Source organism: Aethalodelphis obliquidens, unplaced genomic scaffold (assembly GCF_003676395.1).
Source record: "Aethalodelphis obliquidens isolate GAN/ISIS:26980383/991018 unplaced genomic scaffold, ASM367639v1 scaffold3, whole genome shotgun sequence".
In the NCBI taxonomy this organism is placed as follows: domain Eukaryota; kingdom Metazoa; phylum Chordata; class Mammalia; order Artiodactyla; family Delphinidae; genus Aethalodelphis; species Aethalodelphis obliquidens.
Window position 1 is genome coordinate 49,391,466 of NW_020837947.1, and position 12,682 is coordinate 49,404,147.

The following is a 12,682-nucleotide window of genomic DNA, read 5'->3' on the forward strand; positions in this document are numbered from 1 at the left end:
CACTAATGAACTGTACACTTAAAAATGGTTAAGATGATAAATTTTATGCTATGTGTTTTTTTTTTACCACAATAAAAATAAGGTAATTTGGGCTTCCCTGGTGGCGCAGTGGTTGAGAGTCCAACTGCCCATGCAGGGGACACGGGTTCATGCTCCGGTCCGGGAAGATCCCACATGTCGCAGAGTGGCTGGGCCTGTGAGCCATGGCCGCTAAGCCTGCGCGTCTGGAGCCTGTGCTCCACAACGAGAGAGGCCATAACAGTGAGAGGCCCGCATACCGCAAAAAAAAAAAAAAAAAGGTAATTTAGTCCAATATTTTGATTTCACAGATGAGGAAACTAAAACTCAAAGAGGTTATGTGACTAGAGCAATATCACACAGAGACTAAGTGTTAAAGCTGTACTAAAATCCAGCTGTTTTGACAATTGTTACTCTCTAGTGAAAGCTAACAGGATATAAAAGTTTGGCGATTAGATTAGAAAATTCCAAATATAGCCTTCGTAGTGAAACCATGACTAACATTTTTTAAAAGTGGAAAGAATTCAATTTTCTGAGAACAGAATTTTATCTACAAGGGATCATGGTTATTTTTTTACCTTCAAAAACTTTGCTTGGAGTTGCATTAATACATCTGTTCTCCGTTCTTTTAGTTTGGTCAAAAGCTTCTTTTGCCAAGGATCACATTTTGGCTTAATCTAGTGGACAAACATGTTCACACAAACTTACAATATAACAGAATGGTTTTCAGTAAAAGTTGCAAGCAAAGAGAATCAAGGACCTTCTGAAATGGGATCTGGCCTTTAGTGCTAGGAAGTGTGCTAGCGCATGTGAAGTCTTGGAAAGGGTCTGTGTGGCTTCACAGATCTGTGGAAGGAGATGGCAACAGCAGTTCCTGTTTGTACCTGGCCTATGAGATGCAGTAGCTCCATCTGGGATGACACAGCACTATCCACTGGCAGAAGGGACCCCAATTCCATCAGTGTTGGGCATTGCACTTAATTTATGGGGCAAGAGAAGTTTGTCCACAAAAACTCCTTGTGGCGGGACTTCCCTGAAGGTCCAGTGGTTAAGACTCTGCGCTTCCAATGCAGGGGGCGTGGGTTCCATCCCTGGCTGGGGAACTAACATCCCACAAGCCTTGTAGCGCAGCCAAAAAAAAAAACCACAAAACCCCTTTTGGTTCCACATGTAAAACTTCACCTTTCATATTAACAAGTTGTATTTAAAAAATTAGTACCATGGCTGTAAATATCAATATATCAATATACTGACAACTCTCAAATTTAGATCTAGCTCTAAGCTCCAGCCTGTTATATGCAACTATCTCCTTGATATTTATACTTGAATGACATGTGTAACAATCTAAAACAGAAAGCCTGGCTTCCCCTATACCAACCACCTATTTGCTCAAGCCCCAGATTTAGGAATAATCTGTGGTTTCTCTGCTTTCCTTCCATCCATCTTTATCACATAAGACTTTTCTTTCCTTCATGATACAGTTGATCCTCATTATTCATGGGTTTCGTATTTGTGGATTTGCCTACTCACTAAAACTTATTTGTAATCTCAAAATCTATTCAGAGTTTTCCTGGACAATCATGGACATGCACAGAATAGTGAAAAGCTTGAGTCACCCAACTCTGTATTTCCAGCTGAGGTCAAACAAGTTGACATTCCACCTTCCTGTTTCAGCTTATACTGTAAACAAGTGTCCTTTTTACGGTCTAGTTAGTGCCACATTTTAATATTTTTTGTGATTTTCGTTAGCTATTTCACTGTTTAAAATGGCCCCCAAGCATAGAGCTGAAGTGCTCCCTCGTGTTCCTAAGTATAGGAAGGCTGTGATGTGCCTTACAGAAGGAAATGTGTTCAAAAAGCTTCATTCAGGCATGAGTTATAGGCCATGAGTTTGATGTTAATGAATCAACAACATATATAAAATAAAGTGTCTTTAAACAGAAACACACAATAACAAGTTATGTATTGATTATGTATGATGAACCTAACCCCATACTTCCCCTATGAGCTGTGGTTCAGGATTTAACTCAGTGTTTGTGGCAACTTTATAGAACATAACCACCCCAAATAATGAGAATCGACTGTATTTACCACTACCTCAAATCATCTCATTTAATCTGCTCACTTTCATATTATTGTGAATTGTGTATCTCCAGCACCAAGGGCCATGCCTGACACACAATATGTAGTCAATCAATAGTTTTTGACTAAAAAACTGGATTTACACAGCTCAATTATAACTTTGAGTGTTATTCTTTGTTCTTGCCAAGTAGCCAAGGTCACTAACAACAACAAAGGAGTTCTGACACAAAAGAGAGGGGCACAGGAGCATGTGGGAACTTCCAGAGAAGGCAGATCAGCCTGGCTAACTTCAACATAGACCTGAGGCAGGAAGGTGCTGGGAGATGCTGGTACACAAGGCCAGGTTCTCTGAGCTACCTCTCCTGAGTCAGGTAGGCACCTACCCTTGCTCTTAGGGGACAGTTTGCTGAGGGCATTGAGGAGAGGGGATAATAGGGATCTGACAGACTTGATGCTGCCAGGTTGCCTGGCCTCCCTGGAGGACACTTTATGACACTGCTTACATCATTCACAGGTGACTGTCACCACAGGTCTCCTTACCTTTATAAAGGAAATCCAGTTGGCTCTCTTTTTCAAGGCCATACCAGGTCCTACCAAACCCAAATTCTCCACTTTAGCTATCTCAGCATCATAATCTGGAAATGTTTGCATTCTCTGTTGCTCCATGAAGATGCTTTGAAATTTTGGGGAAACCTAAACAGGACTGAGAAAAGAGAAGCGGAGCCCAGAAAAAAAAAGTCTCAGGTTGTAGGCAATTTCAGAAACAGGTATTGATTGCCTCTGAAACAGTCCTGGAGTCAAACTAATTCATAAAACATGATTCTATGACAGTAACAGGACCTTAAAGGTATATACCTAAGGGGCACATGTATTCAGTCAGCCCATTACCATAACTGTGTGTCGTGTTACTTGTTCCAAGTATCTGCTCTGAAGTTTAGAAATAATTTAATATATTTATTTATATGTATTTTGAGCTGGACCATAAGTGGGAAGTAAACTGTCCATCTTTGGAAACCCATTCCCTTTTCCTGGCACCTGGTAAATGAGAAAATCTAAGGGTTAGATAAATCCTGCTCCTAGAAGCCTGACCAGGATATTGCTAGAGAGAAGGGTCCAGATGCTGGGGCCTGTTAAAAATCTTTAAGGTACCTCAGTCAAACCCCTCACATCTCAGTTCCAGACTGAGACAGACAGAAAGACAGGCAGAGAAAAGGACAAAGAGAGAGAGAGAGAGAGAGAGAGAGAGAGAACCTACCACAGTGCTGGCACACACTACGGCCTCAACAAAGGTTTCTGGAATAAGTAAGTTCAGTGAGTCACAGAGCTAAAGATTCTTCCAGTTAATGCTGGTACCTCCCAGGCTGTGCTGTCCAATACTGTTGCCCCAGCCACATGTGGCTATTTAACATTTAAATGCAAATTTATTAAAATTAAACAAAATTTAAAATTTAGTTCATTTACTCTACCCACATCTCAAGTGCTCAAAGGCCACATGTGACTAGTGTTAACACATCGGACAGACACAGATCCTACCCCTCAGTGCAGGAAGTTCGATGAGACAGTGCTAGTCTAAGGCTAGGGTGGCAAACTTTTTCCTAAAGGGCCGGATAGTAAATATTTTAGACTTTGCAGACCACATGGTCTCTGTTGCAACTACTCAACTCTGCAGTTATAGTGGAAAGCAGCCACAGACAGTACATAAATGAAATGGCATGGCTGTATTCCAATAAAACTTTATTGCAAAAAAACTAGGTGGTGGGCTATAGGCTGTAGTTTGCTGACGCTGCTCTAGGGCATTAGAGAACCAAAATAAACACTCTTCCTGTTTGTAGAAATTCTTCCTACACAAAAAATTTGTTGTAGTGTGATTATCTTGGAAGCACAATTAGCATTGCACATAATACTGTTATAAGAAAATCAAAAGTAGAAACTATCTCTATATAAAGAAGACAAGCTATCCTTTGGGGACAGGGCTGCTCTGTGGGAGGGCTCTGCAGCCTCATGTTCTTTTGTTATCACCAATGATAGTCTACTGTGCCATAAACTACTTTTATTTATTTGGACTCTTTTTTAAACACCACCTTGTTCTGATTCTGGTTTTCGTCTATCATAATACGCTGATAATGAGGGTGAGGATATTCCCATAGAAGCACTCTCTGCTGAAGACAGTGCTGCTGCTGATATGAAAAGAAAGACAAAAGCTAAACATCATCACCTTCAAAGAAACCAGAGGACATGTAATACCACTGGTTTCAGTGAGCTTAAAGAGTCTATGTTACATACTAATAAAAATAATCCTAGGAAAATAATGCTGGAACAAATACACATGGATGCAAAACTGCAAGGTCAAAGCAAATGGTGATGAAACAGTGGCTCCTTCTTACACGAAAAGTGTTCAGAAACATACAGATTTGATCTTTGCCTTTTTGGATTAATCAACTTACCATTTTTACCTAACAAATATATATATTTACAAATATTATACACCCAGAGCTAGAAAAATATCTTTATGTTGAAACTCTGGCTGAAAACTTTATTATTGTAAATTCGAGGTTCTCTATATACAATCCTATTTTTCCCTTTGAAACAAGTTTTAACATGGCTTCTGATTTTTTTTCAAGGAGGTGCAACGCCATGTGATAGCAGACTAGACTGCATGACTTTAAAAATCACTACACAATATACACTCTATTGAATATAAAGCATTTTGCCAATAGGAGAGCTATTGGAACACTTTCTGATAATCAAAGGGCTTTAGACACTAAACAACTCCACAATATAAAACTGCCAAATCTTGGCTATGTTTACATTATCTACTATGGATTATAACCTACCATTTTCTTTAAATTCCACTGAAAAATAATCCTACAATCTCTCTGGGCTGGATATTCAAGGGGCTCATAACTCTTACAGAGGGAAAGTTCAACTGCTAGTCTAAATTTCACTTATTACATTTTATCACTCTAGAAACAATTGTGGCAGTATGAATATTCAACTTTGTGGCAAATACTAGTATTTTCTTTTATGAACACCTATATTTGTATTAAGAAAGAATCCATAAAGTACCAAGGAAAAAAGTTCTATCTCCTTAGAAGCATCCCTTAGCTCTTCCATGTCATATGGGATACTGAAATGGGAGAGCAGGAGCCTCAGCTGAGGTTTCAGTTCTTCTGTTTCTGTTGTGTGTTGGGGCAGAAAGAAAGCAGCTTCTGTTCTTGTTGGCCCTGAAAAAAAATCCAAAATCAAGAGCATTAACACCAATGAACACCAGTCAGGGAGAGAAAAAGGAGAGTCCTTTGAGATAACTGGAGTCAGGGCCCCTTCTGCTGATGGGGAAGACCATTCTGCTTCATGCCCAACCTTCTCTTCCACAATCTGTAGACTGTCCCACACTCAGCCAGGCCTATCTGACAAATTCTTGGTGCTGGCTTTCTGGGGGAGGTAGCCAGGACCCCTCCCTTCTCACAGTCTGCAGGAGAAATCCAACATATCTTTTGGGGAATGACTTAGTGGGAACAGAACTACCTATAGTCCTTTGGGGTAAACAAAGAATATGATTTATAAGTTAACAAACAAATTAGGAGAAGCTGAGAACCTTCACCTCCTTTCACCTGGCTCACTCCTACTCATCTCTAAGCACCCAGGTTGGACTTCCCCCTGGAGATGCTTTCTCTGATTCCCCACAGCTGGGTTGGCTGCCTCTCCAGGTGCACCTGGTAAATTTATCACGCAGAGTGAAAACCTGATCGGGTTTCTAAGTCATCTGTAATACAAGGTAAGGGCAAGAAGACTATTAAATTGATTCAGATAAGCAAAGTCTTTAAAAATCATATAAAATTAAAAATGAAAAGAACCTTAGAGATCACTTCATCTGAAAGGTTTATTATGGAGATGAGTAAATTGAGGCCCAAGGAGATGAAATGACTTAAACATGTAGGCTCACAGTGAGGCCACAACAGAATAGGCCTAGAGCTCAGTACTCCCAACTTCAAGTTCATTGCTTTTTTCCTCTATTTTAATTGTCTAGTTATAAAGATGGAGATAATAATTTCTTTTCTTTTTTTTTGGCAGCCCCACACGGTATATGGGATCTTAATTCCTTGACCAGGGATCGAACACGCACCCCCTGCATCAGAAATGTGGAGTCTTAGCCACTGGACTGCCAGAAGTCCCCAGGATGGAGATGATAATTTCTAAGGGAAGTGTTTGTTATTTTCTTCCATCAGAAAATATTAAATTAACACTTGTTAATTAAGAAGATACAATTTTGGGGAATTCCCTGGTGGTTCACTGGTTAGGACTCAGTGCTTTCACTGCTGAGGCCCAGGTTCCACCTGTGGTTGGGGAACTAAGATCCCACAGGCTGAGTGGTGTGGCCAAATAAAAAATATATATATAACTTTTTGGTATATAGAGAAATTTCAAGCAAGATCAGGTGACAAAACAGCACATGTGCAAAATCACAATCTTCTTTTTTCCACATTTCCCAAGGGGAAAGAAGACTTCTTACCTGAAAGGCTGGTATTCATAGAGCCTGGAGATACAGAACCCTGGATGTTAGGGTCAATGTCATTGACAGGGACCTTTTCATTTTCCTGACCAACATTGGGGACTTCATCAACAGCTACACTCAGCACTTTGGAGATGGGCAAATACTGGAGGGCCTACAGAAGGGGACAACCAAGAGATCACACATCAACTCAGTTCTCACAGAAGCTTCCAGACTTTGTTTCAGGAGCAGCCCTTGACTTTGTAGAGGAGGAAGGAGGTGGAGGTGGGCCTCAGTAACTTGCCCAATCATGAAAGGTAAATCTGAAGCTGGGGGACCTGGTGATATCACCACCTCTAAGTGGCCTTAACCTCTAGGCAGGTCTACATTGATCAACCACCCATAACGGACAAGGCATTGTGTGAGGTGCTAGAGATACAAAGATAAATAAGATATGGACCAAATTCAAAGAGTTCAGAGTTTAGTGGGGGATCCAGGACTTATAAGCAGATCATTACTATTATTACTATACCATGTGACAGGGGAGAGATGATTCAGAGGTAGATCCCATAGTGACTGATTGGGGAAGGGATATTGTCAGGATGATGGCCAGGTTTTGTGGTTGGTTGTATCAGTGAGATGAGGTATAGAGGAGTAAGAAAAGATTAGGTGGCAAAATAGTAATCTTTCTAAAACAAACGTGATCACATCACTGCTTTCTGATGCCTCTATCTTGTGTTAGGGCCTCTCCTCTGTGACTCTCTTTACTCTGTGATTATACTTACCACACTGTATTTAAGTTGACTATTTACTTGCCCTTTTTCCTACCATCCTGTGACCCACTTACTTTTCAGCAAAGATTATATATTCCCTACATGGCCCAGGATATGTACCTGGCATAAATTAGACCCTCACTAGATGTTGCTGAATAAAAAAGTGGATCTACATTAGACAGCATAAATCCAGAACAAGAGGATGAAAACAAGAACTTATAGCGTGAATATGAAATAGTTTAACAGAAACATCTTTGAAAAAGCTAAATGGAGTAATTTCATTAGAGCAAGCTTCCAAAGGAAAAAAGTTTCAAAGGTCTCAAAGAAAAAAGCTAGTGACCCATTATTTTCTTGTCATTTGTAAGGCAGATGGAACACAGAAACTGACAATCAAAAACTAAGTGAGAGGTGTGAAAAAACAATGTGCTGCCCATCCTGGGAAGGCACTGCATCATCATATAACTGTTTCACGTACCTGCAGGTAGTGGTGAATAGTCTTGAGTGAGGGTAGGTGACACAATAACTAATTTGTGTAAACAGTCAGGTCTTCCTGTGCCACTAAGTTAGGAGGATTGTTTTTTCCCATAAGGAAGTTTTCTCCTGCAACAGACAATCTATCAGCTCTCTGAAGGGCAACATTGTACTCCTGCATAATGTAGGCAACTTGTTTCTGTTTAAGAGAGATGCAAAGACAGAACTTGGTTATTTACAAGCCTTACTTCTTGTGTCATTTGCTTCCAAGTACGGTGTAATACTGTTTGGGAACCAAATAAGAGGCTTTTGGAATATCAAAATTCTTCCATATTCTGAATTTGACTGACAAGGACAGTGATCAGTCACATTCTTAGGACTCTGAAGGAGAGTGACCCAGCAAAGAGTCAGTGCACAAGGATATTTATTTAGTAACTGGAGTTGACTTCTTAGATTTTTACCTATAGCCTATGAAGAAAAATGTATTTTCTATAATATAAAGCTTCCTTCAAATCTCATTCTTAAAAATAGGTACCATTATCTTCTGCCACAGGCAGAACTGGCAAGTAAAGGCAGCCACTAGTTCCCTTCCCATCTTTAGCTACCACTTTAAAAGAAATTGACAAGATACACTGTGGGAATGTAAACTGGCACATCTATTATGTAAACAGTATGGAAATTCCTCAAAAAATTAAAAACAGAACTACCATATGATCCAGCAATTCCACTTCTGGGTATATATCCAAAGAAAACAAAATCAGTATCTTGAAGAGATATCTGTATTCCCATGTTCAACTGCAGCGGTATTCACAATAGCCAAAATATAAAAACCTAAGAGTCTGTTGATGGATGAATGGGTAAAGAAGATGTGGTACATACACTTATAATGGAGTATTATTCAGCCATGAGGAAGAGGGGAATCCTAATATTTGTAACAACATGAATAAATATGGAAGACATTATGCTAAGTGGAATAAGCCAGAGAAAAAGACAAATACTGTATGGTATCCTTTGTATGTGGAAGCTGAAAAAAAAAAGTCGAACTCATAAAAGCAGAGAATAGAACAGTGGTAGCCAGGGGCTGGGGGGTGGGGTGAAAAGGGGAGATGTTGGGCAAAGGGTATAAATTTACAGTTATGTAGGATGAATAAGTCTAGAGATATAATATACAAGCATGATGACTATACTTAATAATAGCCCATAGGTTCTGTTCATGGGCCTCCTACCTTTTTATAAAAAGGATAAAGTTGCTCCATGATCTTACTGTGATGGCAAAATCTCTTCCACCTAAGCATGTGTAAATATTTACTCTGGGCCAGCTGGGTAATTCTCGCTGTATAATACTTTAACAACAACAAGAAAAATTAACACTTAACCACCATGTCATTTCTCAAGTCCTAAGATCCCTTAGGAAAGCAGCCCAACTTCTTTCTACCTTTCAAAATATTCCTATGTTTGCTTTCTGTGCTATGTCCAGGAGTTTTTAGGAACAACCTGGAGGAATGACATTACTTCATGTTTGTGGAACTGGAAGTCTCAAAAGGCCATTTTTTAAGCATTTGCTTAGTTTACTATCTGGAGTTTCCCCCAGGTTGTCAAAAGTCATGAATCTTGTACTTCAACAATTTACAACCTAGACTCTGCCCTAAATAGATGCATAGTAAGATACATAAACAGGTGAATCAAATGCATACATAATAAAAAGGAAACAATGGCACCCCAAATTTTTATAGGGCTTTATGGTTTACAGAGTACTTTCTACATATCTATATATACATATATATTCTTATACATTTACTAATTACATGTATACATTTACTATTTAAAACATATTACTTGATAAATAAATATATATAACTCAACGATGTTGCAAGGTGGGTGGAGTACATATTGTTATTTAAAAAAAATAAATAAAGGCTATTTGGTTAAGATTCTTACCAAAGGTGGAAAGAAAAAATGAACACTTAGAATACAATTATAACAGGAAGACTGGATTAAATCTTAAGAACACATATAATGGGAAAATAAGTCTGATTGTTTTGGAAAGATGTATTTTCTACATGAAGATAATAAAATTGAGAAACCTGTCTCAAAATTGATATAGAGAGAAAAGCTCTCCAATTAAAGAGGGTGGGGAGGGAGGGGGGAACTGATAAAAACAAAACAAAACCAAAAAAACCGAACCTGGTTCACCATTCAAATTTAAATGAAGCAAGTAGGCATTTTGCCATTCCAACAGATTGTAGTTTCATTTATCAGTTGGTGAACAATTTTAGCAGTGACATAAAAGCCTATAAAATTATCTAAAGCTAAGCTTAAAAGTTTGCTTTTAAACTGAAGTTTATGACTCTAAAATACAAAGCACATTACAAGTGAGATTACAGCTTCTAACCTTAGACCAAGAATTTTACTTATACTTAAAGATAGTCAGATAAGCCAACTCTTTTAAAATACTTTATTTCTGCTAAAAATAATAGTGGCTATGATGGAATAAATAGGGCCAGACTTACCCTTCCATCATAAACAACTAGAATATAGGACAAATTACACAAGGCAACTGTTTTCTGACATGAGACAACAGACAATGCAGGACTCTTGTCCTTGAGAGAAAGGAAAAAAATGAAATGAGCCCAGGTTTTCTGCCTGAAGAAGGCAGTTTTTGAACCATAGAGTAGGAAAGCAGAGCACGATGGTCTCTCCAAAATCAAGTTTGGGAAGCTGAGTCGGCTGGAGTTTGCAGGGCAGAGTACTAGAGAGGAGAAAGTTATGCAGAAAAAGGGTTCCAGAAATCTGCATAGAGATCCCTTTGAGCTTTTTGCTGACTATTAAGCCCTGAATACAGACAGCAAAACTCCATGAGGCTGTGCAAAGAATAACTAACTAGGGAACTGTAAACTGAACACTTCTCAGAGTTCAAACAGGACTAGGAGATGTTCACGTTTCAGTCAGACAGGGTGAAGAGTCCTCACTGAATACCTAGGGTATTCAGCAGAGACATGAGAGGGGTGACAATTTAGTAAGAAAAATAAACTATCTCTAGAGTAAAGGTAACTCTAAACCTGCTCTAACAAAGCTTAAAAACCAAGCCTTGTAAGTGTGAAGCTGATCTAAAACTTAATTGCCCACCAGAATGAAGACCAACATCTTTAAAGGAATAAGAAAAAAAATCAGCATTCAGTAAGTAATGTAAAACTGCAATGCTCAGTGTCCAAAAAAATTACTAGACATGCAAAGAAGCAGGAAAATATGACCCACAAGCAGGAGAAAAATTAATGAAGAGAAACAGACCCAGAAATGGCACCAGTGAGGAAATTAGCAAACAAGGACTTTAAAAGGGATTTTATTAGTATGCTCAGTATGTTCAAGAATTGAAAGGAAAATGTGAACATAAGAAGAGAAACGAAAACTATTAAAAATAATGAAATAGGGACTTCCCTGGTAGCACAGTGGTTAAGAATCCACCTGCCAGTGCAGGGGACATGGTTTCAAGCCCTGGCCTGGAAAGATCCCACATGCCGCGGAGCAACTGAGCCCGTGTGCCACAACTACTGAGCCTGTGCTCTAGAGCCCGCGAGCCACAACTACTGAGCCTGAGTGCCACAACTACTGAAGCCTGCACACCTAGAGCCTGTGCTCCACAACAAAAGAAGCCATTGCAGTGAGAAGCCCATGCACTGCAACAAAGAGTAGCCCCCGCTCGCCACAACTAGAGAAAGCCTGCGTGCAGCAACAAAGACCCAACGTAGCCAAAAAAAATAAAAATAAATAAATTTATATAAGAAAAATAATGAAATAGAACTTCTAGAAATGAAAGCTATATGAAATAAAAAATTCATCGGAAGTGATTAACAGCAGATTAGACAGTGCAGAAGAAATGATTAGTAAGCTTGAAGATATAGCAATAGAAACTATACAAAATGAAGCACTGGGGGAAAAAAAGACAGAAAAAGATTTAACAGAGGCTCAATGACTTACGGAACAATATGAAGTAATTTAACATATATATCACTGGAGTCCCAGAAGGAGGGATAAAGATAGAAAATATATTTGGAGGAGGAACCTTCAAGATGGCGGAGGAGTAAGATGTGCAGATCACCTTCCTCCCCACAAATACATCAAAAATACATCTACATGTGGAACAACTCCTACAGAACACCTACAGAATGCTCGCAGAAGACCTCAGACTTCCCACAAGGCAAGAAAACCCCCACGTACCTGGGTAGGGCAAAAGAAAAAACAGAGACAAAAGAATAGGGACCTGCACCTCTGGGAGGGAGCTGTGAAGGAGGAAAAGTTTGCACACACTAGGAAGCCCCTTCACTGGTGGAGATGGGGAGTGGGAGGTGGGGGAAGCTTCGGAGCCTTGGAGGAGAGCGCAGCAACAGGGGTGCGGAGGGCAAAGCAGAGAGATTCCTGCACAGAGGACCGGTGCCGCCCAGCACTCATCAGCCCGAGAGGCTTGTCTGCTCACTCGCCAGGGCGGGCGGGGGCTGGGAGCTGAGGCTCGGGCTTCAGAGGTTGGATCCCAGCGAGAGGACTGGGGTTGGCAGAGTGAACACAGCCTGAAGGGGGCTAGTTTGCCACAGCGAGCTGGGAGGGAGTCCGGGAAAAAGTCTGGACCTGCCTAAGAGGCAAGAGACCATTGTTTCGGGGTGCACGAGGAGAGGGAATTCAGAGCACCGCCTAAACGAGCTCCAGAGACGGGTGCGAGCTGTGTCTATCAGCGCAGACACCAGAGATGGGCATGAAAACGTTAAGGCTGCTGCTGCAGCCACCAAGAAGCCTGTGTGCAAGCACAGGTCACTATCCACACCTACCCTCCCGGGAGCCTGTGCATCCCACCACTGCC

At 40.2% G+C, this 12,682-nt stretch overlaps 1 protein-coding gene across 1 annotated transcript in view; it reads right to left on the bottom strand.

The window, feature by feature from the left end:
* Positions 1 to 12,682, bottom strand: part of LOC113610794 (uncharacterized) — a 72,013-nt gene that overhangs the window by 21,707 nt on the left and 37,624 nt on the right. Inside the window, exons 6-10 of the mRNA XM_027089204.1 lie at positions 7,838 to 8,032; positions 6,611 to 6,764; positions 5,167 to 5,324; positions 2,641 to 2,793; positions 597 to 695 (exon numbers count right to left, since the gene is read on the bottom strand). Of these exons, the coding sequence (XP_026945005.1) occupies positions 597 to 695; positions 2,641 to 2,793; positions 5,167 to 5,324; positions 6,611 to 6,629 (429 nt within the window). The 5' untranslated portion in view covers positions 6,630 to 6,764; positions 7,838 to 8,032. The remainder of the gene's footprint in view (positions 1 to 596; positions 696 to 2,640; positions 2,794 to 5,166; positions 5,325 to 6,610; positions 6,765 to 7,837; positions 8,033 to 12,682) is intronic.